Here is a 21,173-nt window from a genome sequence, read left to right as displayed (position 1 = left end):
GGCCCGGCCTTGGAACTTTTTTTTATGCACTGGGCCTGAAACATTTTTCTGTTTTGTAACTTTTCTCCCTTTATGGTAATTATGCCTGCATTATTGTGTTATTATTCAATAATTGTTTACAGTTTTGAATATTTATATAAAGTCAACATCAACAGTTGCCTAATTACAAACACGTGATGAAAGGGATGGGAAAGTTTGGAGCTTCCTGTAATGCGTTATCTTGCAGAGATTGACAAGCAAACATTGCTGCAGTGTAGTGTAGCAGAATTTTGTCTTTTCTGGTTGGCAACACTGTAAGCAATAAGCAACAGTCAGTAATCAACAACAGAACCAAAATCGAGCTCGTGATTGTGAAAAGCACAAAGAAAATCATGTAATATTTTAGTGTTTTTGTAGGCCTACTATTTCAACTATGGATAAGTATATTGGTACCTTCTTTAAATGGAGAAATAGCTCAAATGACAGTGATAATACAAAACGAGCTTGTAATGACAGTTTGTGTGTAGTTTCTGAAGCGAAAGAAGTCTGTAACGAATCCACAGAAAACACTGGATTTCCATCAGTTGCAATGCAATAATATTAAAATATAGCATTCAAATGAAAATACAATTGGTTAATTTGTAAAGACGGAGATTTGAGGTGTATAACATGTGCAGAGGTACACACTGTAGGTGCAAATTCTTCACATTAGGGTATTCACTTAGCATCAGAGTGGATAAATGGATTAATACATATTAAAGGGGAAGGTTCTAGACAATGCCAACAAAAGCAACTCAGAAAGAAAATTTATGAACACAGAGATATCAAATCTCACAAAAGTGCAGAGGCAATTATTGGAAGTAAAAGTGAGAATTCATTGTGACACATTGTAGAAGAACAGAACTCTTTAGCTCACGAAATCACTTGCCGTGTGTTTTGCACTTGCATCATATTGCAAAGCATAATAGTACTTATGTAGATCATCAAAAATTAATTGATCTTCAGATTCTTAATGGACTAGATGTGTGGCATGCTTTACATAGTACTGTGACATAAACTGAGATAGTGAATCATATTGCAAAACAAATGAAATACAAAATTGTGGACAGCATTATAAACCAGAGAACCAATCTTTCTACTATTCTGGATGAAAGTACATCCATATCTAACCAGACTGTTCTGATAGTGTACATGCAGGGTGCAATAAATGGTGGTGATGTTACAACACTATTCTTGGACTTAATTCAATTAGAAAGCACCAAAACAATGGACATTAAGAACTCACTAGAATAAATAAATAAATAAAGTTAAAAAATGTTGCGACAATCTAGAAATAGCCTCACATTAATGATCCTTACTTTAAGGGCCCTGGAGCTTATTCATTTAGAATTTAAACACTGGTCAACTTCCAAGTGTGACCCCTTGTTTTCACCCCTATTCCCTATGTACTGAAAAATTTCTTTTGTGTCCATCTTATAAGTTACTAAAGGGATTCTATAAGTTTCTATCATATTCCCTCTCCTCTGCCTGTTAGCTAAAGTCTGCAACCTACACATCGTCAATCTATCCTCATAGGGAACATTTCACAGACCTGTCACCAGCTCGTTTGTGAATCCTCTTCACCACCTCCCAAGAAATGCAGGTGAACAAATCTGTGCACAATAGTCAACATGTGGCTGAATCATAGCCTTATAAAGAGGGATAATAACTACCCTATCTTTGCTTGTCAATCCATTCTTCAACATCCTAGGAATCCTCTGAGCTAATTTGCCAACTCTTGTAATATGTCCTCTGAATTTCAAATCTCTATCAACCATCATCCCCAGATCCCTAGCCTCATCGATTTCCAGTAAACCAGCACCATCAATATGATATAAAGTATGTAATCTTTTCATCCCGAAGTGCATTACCTTACATTTTACAACATTGAATTGACAACTATTGTTCTTTGCCCCACAATGGCAATTTATTTAAATCATCTTGTAAGATATCTACATCACCTTTATCAACTATTGCCCTCCCTAGTTTTCTATCATCACAAACAACTGAATATCCCTGGGGCACTCCATGTAGAGAACATAGAGATATCAAAGAAGGGCACTGATTACCTAGTTATTTATATTCCTTCCACAATGCTTTTTTTTTTTTTTTGCAGCTCCAGCTTTATATTGTTAGTCATCCATTTGATCCTTACTCGGTTTATCCTCCTTACCCTATGTACTCTGATACTTCCTTACTCAAATAATCCTTGACCGCTTACCATGCACTATTGACATTCCTTCCATGTACTTTCTTATGCCATGGCACTGCTCCAAGTTGCCTTCTAAGCTTGTCCTAATCAATAGCTTTGTAGTTCTGCATAAACCCTTTCTTGACTGAAATTTCTACGCAACCTTCCATATTATACTGCATGTTGTCAATGTACTGATTCAAGCAAAACCTCCAAAAAGCAATCACTCCTATGAAGAATATGGAACACCATTGGAAATCAAGCAGAATAATAAAATAGTAATTACTAAATCTGATAATGGAAATGCTACAGTGGTTCTAAACTACTATGATTACACATTCTTGTTTTATTCCTTAAAGATCACTCAACCTACCTTCCCTTACACTATGATCCTGTCACTTCACAGACTGCTTAAAAGGGGTCTGTGAAGTAAAATTTGAAGTTATAATAAACTAAAATAATATACAGGGTGTTTCAAAAAGAATGACCTGATTTCAAATAATTATATTTAATAATGAAAATTATTAATGATAATAATGAAAAGCAGCTATTTGGGTGCTAGTAGTGGCATCTAGCGGTCATCATATCAAACTCTGAGCCAAGGCTGTTCATATGGTACAAGTTGCATTCACATTCTTTTTGAAACACCCTGTAGTTCTAGAAACCCCCAGACACACACATACACACACACACCATATATGTAGACTACCTAAAATTCATAAACAGAATTTTTCCATTAATCCCAACTGTAGATTCCATTGATTCGCCCACATACAAATTAGCCAAATATTTAGCAAAAGTGCTTTCCCAATATACTGGTAAAACCCAATCACACATAAGAAACTGAGCCCATTTTAAAGCCAGTATAGAAAACCCTCACACTCCAACACACTGATATTATGGTCAGTTTCAATGTCTCCTCTCTGTTCACCTATGTCCCACTTCAAGACACTTTAGACCTTATTCATACTGAATTTCCTCCCAATATTTCAGCATTGTTTAAGTTCACTATAAATTCTGGCTATTTCATTTGGCAAAGAAAATTCTACGAACAAATAGAAGGGACAGCCATGGGCTCTCTGCTTTCTCTCCCACTGGCTAATTTCCTAATGGAAATATTTGAAGAGAAAGCTGTGAACTCTGTCCCATATAGACCAACTGTTTAGATATGCTTTGTCAATGTGTTTTCTATTTAGCCACATGGCCTGGATGCTCTTGACATATTTTTAACACATCTAAACAATCAACATCCAAGGACATGTTCACATTAGAAAAAGTAAATGACAATAATCTTCCCTTCCTAGACACTTTAATTACATGCCAGGCTGATTAATCCCTGGCATTCTCTGTTTACAGAACCCCCCACACACACACACACCAGTGGATACATTCATAAACAGTCATCCACTTCGGGTGGAGCAACTGTTCGTGGTTGACGTGGAGGTGGGTTGACATTTGGTTAGGAGAGGCTATACCTTGTGCTATCACTAACCCATTAGCTAGCTCCCTTGTTTTATTTCTTATACTTAAATCTACAGTCTGCTCGGCCCAGTGGGGGAACTTTCTCACCCCCCCTCTCCCCACATTTAAAATGCCCAAACCCAAAGTATAGCCCATCCATTCAGCAGATTCATAACTGTGCTCATTGACATTCATATCACAATATACACATCTTCAGCATTCTGCGCAAGATGATCTAGTTTCCCTGATTCTCTGCATTAAGTCTCATTCCAATAAATAATTTCGCTAGGCACTTGATGGAGGGATGGTCATTCAAGTGCATGCCATCCCTCTTTTATAATTTTTTTCTACTCACTCCATACATTCAAAAACTCACACCCATATTTTCTGCATAGCCTGTGAATTGAATCATTTGCTATCATTGCCCTCCTTCTTAATTCATTATTGTCATATCTCAGTAACAAACTAACTATTTTTACTTTCCCACATTTCTTTCTTGATTCTTCCATCAAGTTTTTTCATATCCTCTCTCATACTATATTTGTCACTACTTAAATTATTAGTTCCAACCAGCACTACCATCTCTTTTATTTTTCTTCCTTGTTGTATTGCCTTTGTTACATCCTTTATTTCAGCTTGCAGGAAGATAGGTGTAATGACTCACAAATTTAATTATCGAGTCACCATACCATGTAACTTCTCTTTTCTTATATTTTAATTGACTTACCTTGTTATTATCATCATTATCATTATTATTATTATTCACTGATAACCTTACGACTTACCTTGCTTTACTTCCAGTTCTTTATCTCCTTATTCTCTTTCTATGTCTTAGTTCTTGTTAAAGTTTTTCTGCCTCATCCAACTTGCTGAATGATTTTCAAATTATTCCTTTATATCTTGAAATTTCACATGCTAATTTTTTTTCATTTATGTTAGCAATATAAAAGTTCTCATTACTGGGTTCCGTGTCATCATTATCCTTGGTGTCTGATGCTGCTCTCCTGTTCTGCCAAGTTTTTGGCACAATTTTTTTAAAAACTATCTTAATTTAACAATATATCTTAAGAGATATTAGCAACACTAAAAATCACAATAATATAGTACAAACACACTGAAAAATGCCCAATAAATCAAACAAATCACCATTATAAGTTGTAAAAGAAAGTGTAAGGTACAGAGCAGGTTTAATTTTAGTTTTATTTTAAATTAAAAATAAAACTAAAATTAAATTAAGATATTTGGATATAGAGACATACAATGTTGTTGCTGTTGTTGTCGAGTCCATTGAAGAGTTTCTAGATATGACTGTGGAATGCTTTGGCAATCTGTTGAACTTTGATGGAGTAGAGCTTTTTTCTAGAGTTATTGTCAATTTTCTGTAGAGTAGCAGCAATTGCAGGACAAGAATAAATATGGACAGGTGTTAGTTTAACTCCTGGACAGTTTTTGCATGTTTCATAGCTTCTACTACCGTCTGGATGAATTTTCATACCTTTAAAATGTTCCGTCTTTAGTCTGGTAATGCTTGTGGTTATTTCTCTATTTTCATTAATTTCACTGATTTCATTCTTCTCGATAGTTTGTTTTACCAATCATGTTTTGGTGACACAGTTAGCATCAGTTAGTGATAGTGGGTGTAATTTTTGAGGTAAGTATCTTGCTTCTTTGGCTAGTCTGTCTGCTCTTTCATTGCCGTCAATATTTATATGGGCTGGTATCAATTGCAGTGTACAGTTCTTATTTTTCAAATTTAAGGTTGTTAGTAGTTTATGAATTTCCTGTGTGAGTTTTGTATTTCCATTTTTTAATGCTTCAAGTGCAGATTTTGAGTCGCTATAGATGGTTATTTCTTCTGTAATGTTTATTACTGGATTTGAGAGATAGAATTTGAGAGCTGTTTGTATGCTTGTTAAGTGAAGTTTGAAGCTTTCTTGCCAGGTGTGGTTTTGATTTACATTTCCTCACCTCCAGGTAATTAGAAAAACCCCTGAACCTCCTTGGTTGAGTGCTTCATCAGATGATCCATCAGTGTAGGGAATGACATGGTTTGGATTATTTAAGTGATGTATAGTGTAAATCCTTTACTTTTATTTTCGTGCAAAGAATCCTTTTCTGAACAAGGTCTGAAAAGATATAAGTTTCTCATTGTGTTTTTTGGTAGAATAGTGGAAAAGAATGGCTCTTTGCTTATTTTAATGTGATAGGTGCTCTAAGTCAATCTGTTTTCTAATTTTATGATCATATTGTAACGTAGATGATCTCTTCAGTATAGATTTTCTTGTCCCAGCATCGAAAGTCCTGAGTGAGATGTGATCCTGTTGGTGGCTCCTCATTCTGTTAGTGAATTTAACTGTGGAGAGTTTTCTTCTGTCTTCTAGTATGTGAAGCCCACAATCTTGTTGAAGTTTTAAATTATTTGTGGATGAGACTGCACCTATGATAATTTTTGCTGCTCTTGATTGTACTCTGTCAAGTTTTTCTTTTGAGCTAGTAGAAGCTGGAGCCCAGATTGATGAGGCATATTATTATTATTATTATTATTACGGGCAACTCAAGGGAGTCCTTAGACTCATCGAGGGAGGCCCAAAACATCATGTCCACACAACTACACGACATTCTCACAGCATCTCTCATACCTTGCCTTGAACTCACTCACAGTCATAGCACCCACAACAGACTCTGGCAGCTTCTTCCACTCATTTACCACTCTAAAAGTAAAGAACCCAGCTCTAACACCCCTGCTAACCACACTCTTGCCCAGCTTCCATAGGTGTCCCCTAGTTCTCCTACCACCAATTCTGATCTCAAAAATATCCTCTGAATTTATCCTATAGAAACCCTTTAGCAATTTGAATGTCTCAATCATATCTCCCCTTTTCTGCCTATCAACTAATTTCTGCAACCCATAAATCTTCAACCTGTTCTCATATGGTTCATTCTATAGACCCGTTTTGGAATTGTACCTCTGTATCAAGGCTCGATACAGAGGTACAATAACTTGCTTGTCTCTGCTCATCAAGGTATTTTTCAACAACCAAGTGAGTTGATGAGCTGATTTAACTACTTTTGCAATGTTCATCCTAAACTTCATCTCCCTATCCACCAACACTCCCAAGTCCCTGGCCTCATCAATCTCCTGGAGTACAGTTCCACCAATGTGGTATACTGCTGCTAATCTTTTCACCCAAAAATGCATAACCTTACATTTTGTCACATTAAATTGACATCCATTCTCCTTAGCCCAGAACTCCAATCTATCCTGCAAGATTCTGGCTCTTCTGCATTCACTATCGCCCTACCCAACTTGGCATCATCAGCAAACAAATGAACTGTTCCTCTTAGATCCTTCCCTATATCGTTAATGAACAGATTAAACAGCAGTAGTCCAAGAACAGAACCCTGCGGCATACCACTAGTCACAGGCTGTCTTTTGGACTCTACTCCTGAATAAACTACTCTCTGGTATCTCTCCATCAACCACCCTCCTATCCATCTCACCAACCCTATATCCATTTTCATATGTTGTAGTTTACGATTAGAATTCCATGTGGTATCCTGTCAAATGCCTTTGCCAGATCCAGCAGTATCACTGTAAACCCATTACCCTTATCCAGTTCAGCCGTCACCTTGTTATAAAACTTGAGCAAGTTACTGAGGCATGATCTACCCTTCACAAAGCCATGCTGTCCCCTGTACAGTATCTCATTTTCATCAATCCATTCCTGTGTTTTTCCCTTGACTACTTTCTCCAAGACCTTGACAATGACGCCTGATATGCTGATCGGTCAGTAATTTGCAACCGTAGTCTTGGATCCTCCTTTATGAAACTATTTTCACCTCTTTCCACACCTTCAGGATTAAACCAGATCCGAGACTCAGATTAAACAACATGGTCAACGGCACTGATAATTCCTCAGTCACTTCATGCAAGACCCGTGCCGGTATACCATCCAATCCCACAGATGTATTCACATTAACGTTCTGTAATAGACTATTCACCTCCACTTCATTCATCACAATTCCCGTATAAACTAATGGTTCCTTCATTTTTTCAATGTCATCACCTGGATGATATACTTTTGCAAAGTGCTCGCGCAGTAACTCCACTATATCGACCGATTCAGTGACCTTACCATCGTCATTCCTTAAAATCATTTTGCCGTGTAGAGTTTTTTCCTTGCTTGCAGCATATTGAAAGAACTATTTGGGATTCTCTTTAGCTTGCATAGCTAGTTTCCTTTCATAATCCGCTTTTGCTTTTTTTACCACACTCGATACCCTTCTGGCCTGCACTTTATACCGTTCGTGTGCCTGCAGGTAACCCTTTTCTTTAAATTCCCTCCACAGTTGTTTCTTTTTTTGCAGCTCAAGCTTAATGGTGTTATTCATCCATTTAACCCCTACTTGTTTTACTATTCAGACCCAAGGTATACAATCAGCCATAACCTCCTGTAAACGCTCCTTGACTTCCCATGCTCTATCGACATCCAGCCTTTGCAGTTGTACATGCCATGGCACTGATCCAAGCAATCTCCTAAGCTTGTCATACTTGCCAGCATGGTAATTCCATATATTATTATTATTATTACGGGCAACTCCAGGGAGTTATTAGACTCATCGAGGGAGGCCCCAAATCATATTCATCACAACTATTCGACATTCATACAGTATCTATCATACCTCGCCTTAAACTCATTCACTGTTACAGCATCCACCACAGATTCTGGGAGTGCATTCCACTCATTCACCACTCTAAAAGTAAAGAACCCAGCTCTAACATCTTTACTAACCACACTTTTGCCCAGTTTTCATGGATGTCCCCTAGTCCTCCCACAACCAGCCCTGTTCTCAAAAATATCTTCTGAATTAATTTTATAGGAACCCTTCAGTAATTTGAATGTCTCAATCATATCTCCCCTCCTCCGCCTATCAACCAATTTTTGCAACCCACAAATCCTCAACCTGTTCTCATAAGGTTCATTCCACAGACCTGCTATCATCTTGGTCACTTGCCTCTGCATCCTCTCCACCTCCTCCCCCATCAAGAAGAAACCCTGGCACCCATATCTGGGCACAGTAGTCTAGATGGGGTCTTATCAAGGCTCGATACAGAGGAACAATAACATGCTTGTCTCTGCTTGTCAACATATTCTTCAGCAACCAAGTCATTGATGAGCTGATTTGGCCACTTTTGCAATGTGCCCCCAAAACTTCAGCTCCTTATCCACCAACACTCCTAAATCTCGTGCCTCATCAATTTCCTGGAGTACAGTTCCACCAATGTAGTAAACTGCTGCTAATCTTTTCACCCCAAAATATATAACCTTACATTTTGCCACATTAAATTGACATCCGTTCTCCTTAGCCCAGACCTCCAATCTATCCAAATCATCTTGCAAAATTTTGACGTCATCTGCATTCACTATTGCCCTACCCAACTTTGCATCATCCGCAAACAAATGAACTGTTCCTCTCAGATCCTTTCCTATATCATTAATGAACAAATTAAACAGCAGTGGTCCAAGAACAGATCCTTGTGGCACACCACTAGTCACAGGCTGTCTTGTGGACTCTACTCCTGAATAAACCACTCTCTGATATCTCTCCATCAACCACCCTCCTATCCATCTCACCAACCCTATATCCATCCCCGTATGCTGCAATTTACTGATTAGAATTCCATGTGGTATCCTGTCAAAGGCCTTAGCAAGGTCCAGTTGAATCACTGTAAACCCATTACCCTTATCCAGTTCAGCCGTCACTGTGTTATAATACGTGAGCAAGTTACTGAGGCATGACCTACCCTTCACAAAACCATGCTGTCCCTGATACAGTATCCCATTTTCTTCTATCCAATCTTGTATTTTCCTCTTGACTATTTTCTCCAAGACCTTGATAATGATTCCTGTTATGCTGATTGGCCGGTAATTTTCAGCAGCAGCCTTGGAACCACCTTTATGCAGCGAAACTATTTTCCCCTCTTTCCACCCCCTTGGGACTGACCCAGACCCGAGGCTCAAATTAAACAAAATGGTCAAGGGCACTGACAATTCTTTAGCCACTTCACGTACGACACGAGCTGGTATACCATCCAATCCCACAAATGTATTGACATTGAGGTTCTGTAATAGACTAGTTACCTCTACTTCATTCATCACAATTCCAGTATAAGCTGTTGGTTCTTCCATTCCTGCAATGTCACCACCTAGATGACATACTCTTGCAAAGTGCTCGTTCAGTAATTCCACTATACTGACTGATTCAGTTACCTCCCTACCCTCAGCATTTTTTAAGATCATTCTACCATGAACATTTTTCCTTTTACTTGCAACATATGGAAAAAACCGTTTGGGATTCTCTTTAGCCTGCATGGCCAATTTTCTTTCGTAATCCGCTTTTGCTTTTCTTACCACCCTTGTTACCATCCTGGCCTCAGCTTTATACTGTTCCTGCATCTGCTGGTCACCTTTCTCCTTAAATTCCCTCCACAATTGTTTCTTTTTTTGCAGCTCAAGCTTAATAGTGTTATTCATCCATTTAACCCCTACTTGATTTAATATTCGGACTCTTGGTATACAGTCAACCACTGACTCCTGCAAACAATTCTTAACCACCTCCCATGCACTATCAGCATCCAGCCCTTTCAATTTTACATGCCATGGCACTGAACCAATCAAACTCCTAAGCTTGTCATACTTACCAGCCCGGTAATTCCACATGTACCCTGTCTTAATTGTAAATTCCACTCCTTTAGCCACCTCCCAAGTCATGACCTTATGGTCACTATCACCAATTGGTGGCAACATGGTCATGTTCGTTACAGCCACATTCTCAGTTGCAATTACTAGGTGAAGCACTCTCTTCCCCCTGGTATTTTCCACTACATGCTGCCGCAGATAGTTGTCCCTTAATAACCGCATAAAATCCAATTCCTTCCTCCCATGTGCCCTCTCCTCTTTGCAGTCAATGTTACCATAATTGAAATCACCCATAATAATTACCCTCCTTCCACTCATTTCGTCTATTTGCCTATGCATACTATCCCCACCATCTATTCCATCACCTGGTCTATAGCAGCACCCAATTGTATATTTTGTTCTGCTAGATTCTATCTCACACCAAACTGCCTCAAATGTGCTCTTTTCTCTATCCTGCAGTTCAACTTCTATACTCCTTGGCTGCAACTCATCAGCTATCATGAATAACCCTCCTCCCCCCTTTTTATTCACCCTGTCACTCCTGAACACGCTATACCAGTCGTATTCAATCCCACTAGCTTTATCATCTTCTGTCAGCCATGTTTCACTAATACCAACAATCTGTGGCCTGGCCTGGAAGTACCAACCAAGGCCAAAAACTCTTCCTTCTTGTTCCTAATACTCCTCGCATTAGTGTACATGAATTGCAGAAGCTCATTTGTCCCATCCCTACTTTGATGCCTTATACTAACTATCCCATTCTGATTTGTTGTCCTTCATACTTGCTTGGGCACAATATACTCGTTTATACACTCAACTGCCTCCCTAAAGTCTGCATATCTACCCCCCCCCCTTCTTAATAAATCTAGTTTTCCTGAGTCTGTACATCAACTTCCACATCATTCATCAACACTTTTTCAAGCCTCCGTACACCAACTCCATTCAAATGTAACCTGTCCATCTTATATAAGTCCATTCGCCCATCAAACTCATTCCACACATCCACAAATTCCACACCACTCTCCATGCATAACACACGCATAAAGTCATTGGGAATTATGGCCCTGCTTCTAAACACTTCACTGTCATACCGTGGTAAAATACTCACCATCCTAACACTCTCACTCTTCTGTTTTGCTACCTCGAGGAATTCCCTCACATCCTCTATCATTTCCATTTTGTCTTCTTTCAAATCATTTATTCCGGCCACGATTATCATCTCTTTCTTCCTCTGTTTTTGCGCTCGAATAGATTTGCTGACGTCCTTTATGTTCGCACCCGGCTGGTACGACTTCGTCAAACTCTCAACTATCACACCCCTTAATAGCGAATCCCTATGCAGCACTCGCTCCTTCATTTTATTGACATTTACGAACATTCTATTATTTGTCATCACAGACTTTCGTCGGTTATTAGTCAGTACATTCAGCACACATTTTTCCATACGCTCTGTGTATCGCTCCACTCAAACGCGCAATTTCAAATTTCACTACTCGCATTTATTTCACCATTTTCATTATCAATCAAATCATCCATTCGTTCTGTATTTCTACCATCATTTACACTTTCAACGACGTTCTCACACCTATCTGGCACTACCACGCAATTCTCTATCACACCGCCATTTTCTACAATCTGACTATCGTTAACGATATCACTCTCGCCGCCCGAAACACGCTTGAGATCCTCATTCTCCTTACACTTTCTGCACATATTAACTCCACTATCGCCCTCTAACCAGACTCCCACCACTCTTCGCAAAGCATACATCTCACCGACAGCACACTGCATAAATTCGTTTACATCAAAACTCTTAAACAAACATGGCGACCTGGCCACCATTTTTTTCTTTATCGGTGCCATATGTACGCTATCTTATCTTAAAAATAATACTTAAAATAACAGAAAACACAAAAATTGCAGACACACCAAGAAACAAAAAGCAAACAATACTACTTAAAATTCTAGTAAAATTGCCAATGTTAACACAAAATACTACTAATCTTTTCAGGAGCTCTCGACAAGCCGACGATCAAATCAGTGCGACACCAAGCGACCTCTAACCCTGTCTTAACCAAAAATTACACACCTTTAGCCACCTCTCAGGTCAAGACCTTATGATCACTCTCACCAATAGGCGGTAAGATGGTCATATTCATTACAGTCAAATTCTGAGATGCTATTACCAGGTCAAGCACTCTTACACCCCTAGTATTTTCAATTACATGCTGTCTCAGATAGTTATCCCTTAATAATTGAATAAAATCCATTTCCTTCCTCACATGTGTCCTCTCCTCCTTCCAATCAATGTTACCATAGTTGAAATCCCCATAATAATTAACCTCCTTCCACTCATTTCATCAATTTGTTTATGCATACTATCGCCACCATCTATTCCATCACCTGGTCTGTAGTAGCACCCAACTGTATAATTTATTCTGCCAGTCTCAATCTCACACCATATAGCCTCAAATGAGCTCTCTTTTCACTATCCTGTAATACAACTTCAATTCTCCTTGGCTGCAGTTCATCGCTATCATCAATAACACCCCTCCCCCCATTTTATTCTCTCTGTCCCTCCTAAACACACTATAACCTACACATTCTATCCCACTAACTATATCATCTTCCGTAGCCATGTTTCACTAATGCCAATAACCTGTGGCAAGGAAGAGCCGATCAAGGCCAAAAATTCTTCCCGATCAAGGCCAAAAATTCTTCCCGATCAAGGCCAAAAATTCTTCCTTCTTGTTCCTAATACTCCTGGCATTAGTATACATGAAGTGCAGTGATCCCTTTGTCCCACCCCTATCTTGATGCGTTATTCTAAATATCCCATTCCCATTTTTTGTCCATAGTACTGACTCGGGTACATTATATACATTCTTACATTCAACCATCTCACTGATGTCCGCATATCACCCCCCCTCCTCCTTGGTAGTTCTAGTTTCCCTCGTTCTGCACATCCATTTTCACTTCATTCAGCAACACTTTTTCCAGTGTCTGCACACCAAATCCATTCAAATGCAGGCCATCAATCTTGTATAAATCCTTTCTCCCATCAAACTCATTCCACACGTCCACGAATTCTTCCACACCACACCACACCGTCTGCATAACTTGCACATAATGTCGTTTGCGATTATGGCCCTCCTCCTAAACTCCTCTCTGTCATACTGCGACAACAGACTCACCATTCTAACTCTGTCACTCTTTTCTTTTGCTACCTTTAATAATACTTTCAAGTCTTCTCTCATAAAAAATTTATCTCCTTTCAATTCATTCGTACCTGCCACAACTATCAATTCTTTCGCCCTCTGTTTTTGCACTCTAATGCTCTCACTTACATCCTTAAATTTCCCACCCGGTAAGTACGATTTAGTTAAACTCCCATCTATCACTGCTCTTAATAAAGAGTCACCACACAGCACTCTTTCCTTCATTTCAGAAACTCTCCCACTCTTACGCTTATTTTTCCTTTCAAACACTTGTTTATTTACGTTAGCCGAATCACTCTAGAAAAAAGTTTTGCAGGTGCTCTAATTGCCGCTGCGCATTTTGTATCACTGCGCGCAACACAGCGATCTCACTTCCTACAAACAATCCCTCATTTTTTTTTATCATTTAAACCATTTTCTCTCTCTGTATAGTTGCTTTCACTCTTTCTTTGATCACTGCTCTCATTGCCATCTTGTACATTGCAATTCTCTATCAAGCCACTATTTTCACTCACATTCTGGCTTTCTTCAACCATAACTGTCTCACAATGACACATACTTCAACTCCTCACTTTGCTTACACTTTCTGCACATTCTCCCACCACTATCACTTTCAATCCAAACTCCAGCCTCATTCGGGAATGAATACATCCCACACACATCACATTGGACAAACTCGCTCACATTAGAGTTTTTGAACGATGGCATCATATTTTTGGACGCCATTATCTTACTTCGCATTGCCGCCATATTCAAATCTATGAAACATATCATTAAATACTAAATTAAATAACGGAATTCACACCAAAATCACACAGACACAACAAGCTACCAAAATTAGACAATATTACGTTATGATTTAAACCTATATTCTAATTTTCACTCAAAATTATACTTGGCTTTCGGGAGCTCTCTGAAAACACTTCCGACCGTGTAGCCCTCTCAATATTCCATAGCGGGTCATATGAATGCCATATATGTAGCTTTGCGTGTCTTCGGGTTTGCACCCCACTTTGTTCCACAAAGCCTTTTGATGAAATTAAGCTTTTTAAGAGCATTTTATTAGATATATTTGTAATATGAGTTGTAAATCTCAGTTTAGTATCTAGGGTTAGGCCTAAGTATTTTGGATACTCTGATTTTTCTATTTTGGTATTATATATTTTGATATGTCTAGTTTTTTCTAACAGTGGAGAAAATGCTCAGTTTTGTTTTTTCTGGGTTTATCTGTAGTTTAAGTTCCTTTGCCCATCTTTCTAAGTATTTTATTGAATTATTTAGGACTTTCTTCAGATTGTTGAGGATTACTGCTTTTGTGCCAGATTGCTATATCATCTGCATAGCACGCTATTTTTGTGTCATTTATTATGTGAGGATATATAATGTTCATATAGATGAGAAATACGGCTTAAAACAGAACCTTGTGGGACTTCAGCCCAAGTTCGATGCATGTTGGAATAAATTCCATTAACTTTTACTTTCATATTTTCCCCTTTCATGAAATCTGAAATCCAAATTAAGAGACATACCATAAAATGATTATTAGCATACACTAAATATAAAGTGTATGTAAAACATGCTGAATAAATCAAACCTGGGAATATATGTATATATTCCCAGGTTATACCTTTATATATATTTATATATATATAAAAGTATAAATAAATATGCAATTAAATATACATATAAAAAAAAATAATAATAAATTAGCTAATGCCTTTTTATTCCTGTATATAAGGAGTAGGTGAGGCCGTTTAGCCCTATCTAACTTTTGGAGACTGAGTGGGCAATTCAATCTCCACTGGTACCCCATCAGAGACAGCTGGCCCAAGGCTATCACTAATTAAGTGGCATGCAGTGAAGAGAGATGGCTCAACAAGTGCCGCCTTCTTGTGGTTCCTAACTCTAACACTCACATTTAATGTCTGAAATAATGTGGGTTCTACGGTCGATTTTCTTGAGTTTATGGGACGAAAAACCAGAGTTTCCAGGAGGAAAAAACCCGCTTGCCTGTGCCAGAAATCGACTAACTCGGGAGCTGGTTGAAAAAAGCTTAGAAAAATTTCTATATATATATATATATACATACATACTAAGGGGGGCTCTCCCCCCTGGCACCTATGCCGCCCAAACCCCCCAAGTTCCAGGCTGGTAAGCAGGTTCTCCATTGTTTTGAAATGTCCAACAAATTGTTGTCTCGTGAAGGCAAACACATTGTTGGACGTTTCAAAACAATGAAGAGACAAAAAACGTGACATAAAGATGTTTCAAATTTCGGCTTATCTTTTCATATATATAGAGTAGATATATGTATTCATGAAGTTCGACTCGGTTGTTATGATAAGTTTTAAAAATAGATATTTAATGACTTTAAACCGAGATAAAATATTAAGTTTTAATAAGAACAATACAACTAGTTTCAGCTTTTTACAGCCTTCATCAGGTATCCACTAAAGGTAGAAAATAATAATAAAAATTGAAGTTTCTAAAAAATTGAGAATCACAGGTAAAAAAGCAATACATAATTGACATATAAAAAACATATTTTTTCAAGTTGTTCTATCCAACGTGCCATTGTTTATTGCGTGCGTGCTTGTAGGCTCTCGTGAACGCCAGTATTGAACAACTGCAGTATGGCTACTAGGGATGTTGTAACTCAAATTATTGTTTAAGTGTTCAGGATTAAGGAGGATTTCCCTAGATTCCACAATTTTCCTTTCAAACTCATCACTGCAGTGAAAAATGTTTTCGGATCTATCCCAGCAAACTGAGTGACTTTGGAAATTATCATGAGGATTGTTTGAGAAAAGAACCTGACTGGATAACGCAGTTGCATGTGATCTTTTATAGGAGATGTCTCTCTTATGTTCCTCTATACGTAGTTCAATAGATTTATTATTCTGTCCAAAATAAGGAATATTACAATTGCACCATAATTTATATACACCTGGATATTTTAGATTGTGATGAATAGGCTTCGGATGGCTTATAAGAGAACGGATTTTAGGAAGGGTACTGAAAAACGTCCTGATGTTGTATTTTTAAAGGACTTTAGCCAATTTATTGGAGACTGAACTAATGTATGGGATGGAGATGCTACCTTTAAAAATAGTAGTTTCTATAGTGCACTGCCTAGGAGGATCCAGAAGAAATTTCTTAATTGTTTTTTCAGAATATCCATTTTGTTTAAAAATAAGAGAAAAGTGATTAATTTCTTTTTGGAGTTCATCTGTTTCATTTAAAGGAGGGTGTGCTCTCTGTCCTAAGGTAGAAATAGTTCCGAGCTTTTGTGGTGGAAAATGATGAGATTGACAGTGCAGATATCTATTAGTATGAGTGGGTTTTCTGTATAGAGATTTTAAATCTATCAGAGCATTGTGTAAGAATTACATCCAGGAATGGAAGGCAGTTATTTCATTCTAGTTCGGCAGTGAATTTTATATTAGGATGTTGGATGTTAAGGTGATGAAGAAAATCCATGAGAGATGTGTGCCCGTGGCTCCATATGATAAAAATGTCGTCAACATAACGTTTCGGTTTAAATGAGAAGGACGATCTGGCTTTCGTTTCAAAATCTTCTAGGAAAATGTTTGCTAGAACTGGGGATAAAGGGTTGCCCATTGCTAGGCCTTGGTTCTGTTTGTAAATGGAATCGCGATATCTGAAGTAGCCAGATTGAATACAATGCTTTAATAAAGCAAACATCTTTTTAGACAATTTGTTCTTTAGTAATGTCAGTAGGGACGTTAGTAAATAATGAGATAATATCAAAACTTGGTATAATATCATTCTCGTTGATGGAAATATCTTTGATATGAGAAACAAAATCTGTGGTGTTTTTGATGAACGATGAAGATTTATTGGAGAAACACTTGAGGTATTCTTCTAGATGTTTAGAAAGCTTATAAGTTGGGGAATCAATTCCTTCCACAATTGGGCGAAGAGAGGTGTTTTCCTTATGGATCTTCAGAACTCCATAAATGCGTGGTATTAGAGGATGTAGAGAGTGTAAAGAAAGGCGAATATTGTGAGGAAGTTCACTTGTAGTCTTTAACAAACTGTTTGTATGGTTTCGTGGTTCCCTTGTTGGATCTTCCTGAAGAATTGAATATGTAATGTTATCTTCATTTTATCAGAGTAGATATATATATATATATACATACACATATATATATACACACACGCACACACACTGGCTACTGAATTATAAACTTTTATTTAATACTGTGTTGGACCTCCTTTAGCCCTAATTACAGTACATATGCAGTTTGGCATGGATTCCATAAGGTGTTGGATTGCATCTATGTCTACAACATATGTTGCAGTGGACAACTTGACAGAAGAGGACTTTGCTGCTGGAGCTGTTTTTCTAACATGTCCAATGCATTCTCGATGGGATTGTTCAGATCTGGGGCATTATGATGGCGAGGGAAGGTGTTGGAAGTCGATATCATGCTTGCTGAATAATCACTGCTGAACATTTCTTGCATGGTGGACAGTAACACTGCCATCCATGAAACAACCATCACCTGCTGGATAAAAAGTCAACATTGCAGGATAGGCTTGATTGGCAACAATGTTCAGATATTCTTTGGAGGCCATCTGGCCTTCCAGCAATATCAGGGGGGGGGGGCATTTCATACCAACAGAACATGCCCCACACCATGACACCCCTTCCAGAATCTTGAGTTGTGTTTAAAGGCAAGGTGGATTCATTGCTTCATGGGGCTCCCATCAAACTCTGCTTAATGTCAGTTCAGAACAAAAAAGGGTCACTCATCAGCCCACCTGACTTTTTTTTTCCAGTCTTCTAGTGTCCAGTCATGGTATTCCTGACACCACTGTAGATGATCTTTCAAGTTCTTCACAGAAATCAGTGGTTTCTGTACATCAATGTGATTGCCAATACTAATCCCCACAATTGCCTATGCATAATTAGGTGAGATATGGGTCAGGAACATTCTTTATTAAATGCTTTGATCAATTGCTGCACATAGGAAGTTCTGTTTGTCTGTCAAGCCATTCTCAGACAATGGCTATATCATTCCTGACAGAATGTCTTAGGACTACAGTCATAACTGTGGTCCTAAGATTCTGTCAGGACCACAGTTATGACTCTTAGAAAAGCTATGTGGGTTATTTTTCTGCTGATTAAATACCTAAGATATCTTGCCTTTTGAGAAACCGGTCATCTCTGCTGTTTTCAAAATCATGGTTCTTGCAGTCAGGTGGGCATCCACAATAAGCCCTTTATCGAACTCTGAAAGATTCTTTGTTTTTTCCCATTGTGATCAATGCTATTGACAATTATTGATCAGTTTTATAAACATTGTTGTATAATGAAACCTGTGAGCATTCATAACTAAACATACACATGTAACCACAGTAATAGTCATATGATACTTAGGACGAAATATTTACTTCGTAAAAATCTTATTACTGTGGTTATGTGTGTATGTTTAGTTTTATAAACAGTCCTTTTTTTGTGCACTTGTATCAACAAGCAAAGGAAAATGAAAAAAAAAAAAAAAAAAAAATACATATACGTACTTGGTTATATCCATATAACAGTCTAAATTTGCTTTTACAAGTTGAGCTGCAACTCTAAAGAAAAAAAAAAAATAATTACATTTAAAAACATTTAGAATGTTTCTTACTGATTTTTTATTTATGCATAATAGTTAAGACACAACATTCGGAAAGGCAGAAATTATGAATGGCAACAGTCATTCAGCATGTTTCCCTTTGTTAAAAAGAAAAAAAAAATTCAATTTTGTTATGTTAGTTTAAATTACTATTATATTACTATTCTGTGACACCTCCAAGAAGTCTTAAAGTCTCATCAAGGGAGGCACATACTCTACAACATTGTGGAACATTGTGGCCTTCGACTGGAAAAGACCTGGGTTCGATTCTCGTCATGATGAGGGGAATCCTTATATGTGCTTTTTCAGTTGAAGGTGAGTTAGCCGATCTCATACGGTGGTAGCAGGGTTTTTCCCTCACAGAAACTCTGGTTTTTCATCCCACGTACAAACAAATTAGCCTTGAGAACACACGCAATTTGTCATTCAGACAAAAATTACTGTTGTTGGTGATGATGTCCAATAGATGGCATTGATGGTTGTAGTGTCGTAGTTGAAGAATTGAGTAGTAGTGGAGAGGATGAGATGTATTTAGCGGAGTAGAGTAGAGTAGTGTGCTCTCCCACAATGAGTCCTTCAACTCCCTGGAGGTGTCACGTAATAATAATAATAATAAAAAACTGCCACCACCATTATCATCTATACCAACACCATCTACTGCCCACCACCACTAGTATTTTTTGTCTGTAAATTCCATTGTTCTGAAAGCTGATTTGTCTGTATGCAAGAGGAAAAACCTGAGTTTCCATGAAAAAAAAACCCTGCTACCTCCATATGAGGTCAGCTAACTCACCTTCAATTGAAGAAACCATATAAAGATTCCTCACATCACGACGAGAATTGAACTTAGGCCTTTTCCAGTTGAAGGGTACAATATACCATTGTTATTCCAATTGCACTATGGAGGTGCTTTAAAAATAACATCAAGACTGGATTTACATGCAAATAATTAGCAGAAAAATTCTTTGATAAATTTCATGATCAAATAATCAAGACTCTCCTAAAAATCACAAAATGCAAAACCTTATTGCACAAAAAATATTAAGGATCTTTTAAGCATAATACAATAAGTATTATTTATAGAATTTGAAAAACTAAGTGGATGCAGTTATGACAGAAAGGTATTGTACTGCCAAATTCCACTCTCGTTGGCTAAGTGGATCTCTCCAACAAGCTGTTGATTCAAATTTTACAGTGGTAAAATAAAGACAATATACTGAGGTGAATGCAATTTAAGTTTTGCTGAAATATACTCCTGTTTCAATACTAACTGAAAAAACATAGTGTGGTTGAAATATTTAATAAGAATTTCATTAAGGTATTTCACACTATTAGTGAAAGTGACTGGATGACAAATCTTGAACAGAAGACAGAAATGAGTGCAGATGGTATCCAAGATAGTAAGTAAACAATATGAAGGTCGGAGGAAGCTCGATAACATATTACCACATGCCTTATGGTATTGTTTCAATGAAGAGTTAACAGTACTCTTGATTTCTTTATTTAATTATAAGGATCATTCCATGTGAAATAATCAAAGTAAAATTTAATTCTTATCTAGTTATCTAGATTTGACCCTTAATTAAGGGTCAAAGATAACTGGGAGGTGACCTCCACATTGCCTTCAAGGAATGCAGAGGACTGATGGGTGCTTCTGACCTAATGTCCAATTCTCACCTTCTCATTATGAACCTTGTTGGCAGGTAGCTACTGAATACTGAAGAAATGAGAATGAGCTGACAATTAGGGATTTAACCAGCCAAACTGACCACTTGCTAGCTTAAAAATACAAAATGAAACAATGATACAGATGACTAAACAATTTTATGTCAGCTGGGCAGTTGTCTGGCTAAATAAGGTCCTGCTTTTTTGGCAGGGAATTATACAACATGAAAAAGTCAACCACTGGAACAAACTCGACTCATCATTAGCAGCAGGA

The 21,173-nt window shown here is 37.7% G+C and overlaps 1 protein-coding gene across 1 annotated transcript in view; it reads right to left on the bottom strand.

Annotated features, from left to right (window-relative positions):
* LOC150103848 (carnitine O-acetyltransferase-like) overlaps window positions 1-21,173 on the bottom strand; it is a 155,977-nt gene that overhangs the window by 84,951 nt on the left and 49,853 nt on the right. The window contains exon 5 of the mRNA XM_090397075.1: window positions 19,140-19,193. Within this exon, the coding sequence (XP_090253201.1) occupies window positions 19,140-19,193 (54 nt within the window). The remainder of the gene's footprint in view (window positions 1-19,139; window positions 19,194-21,173) is intronic.

Source organism: Typopeltis vanoorti, chromosome 8 (genome assembly GCF_054136105.1).
Source record: "Typopeltis vanoorti isolate ZY-2024b chromosome 8, IOZ_Tvanoo_1.0, whole genome shotgun sequence".
In the NCBI taxonomy this organism is placed as follows: Eukaryota; Metazoa; Arthropoda; class Arachnida; order Uropygi; family Thelyphonidae; genus Typopeltis; species Typopeltis vanoorti.
The sequence above is the reverse complement of the archived record's forward strand: the minus strand, read 5'-3'. Positions and strand labels throughout refer to the sequence as shown.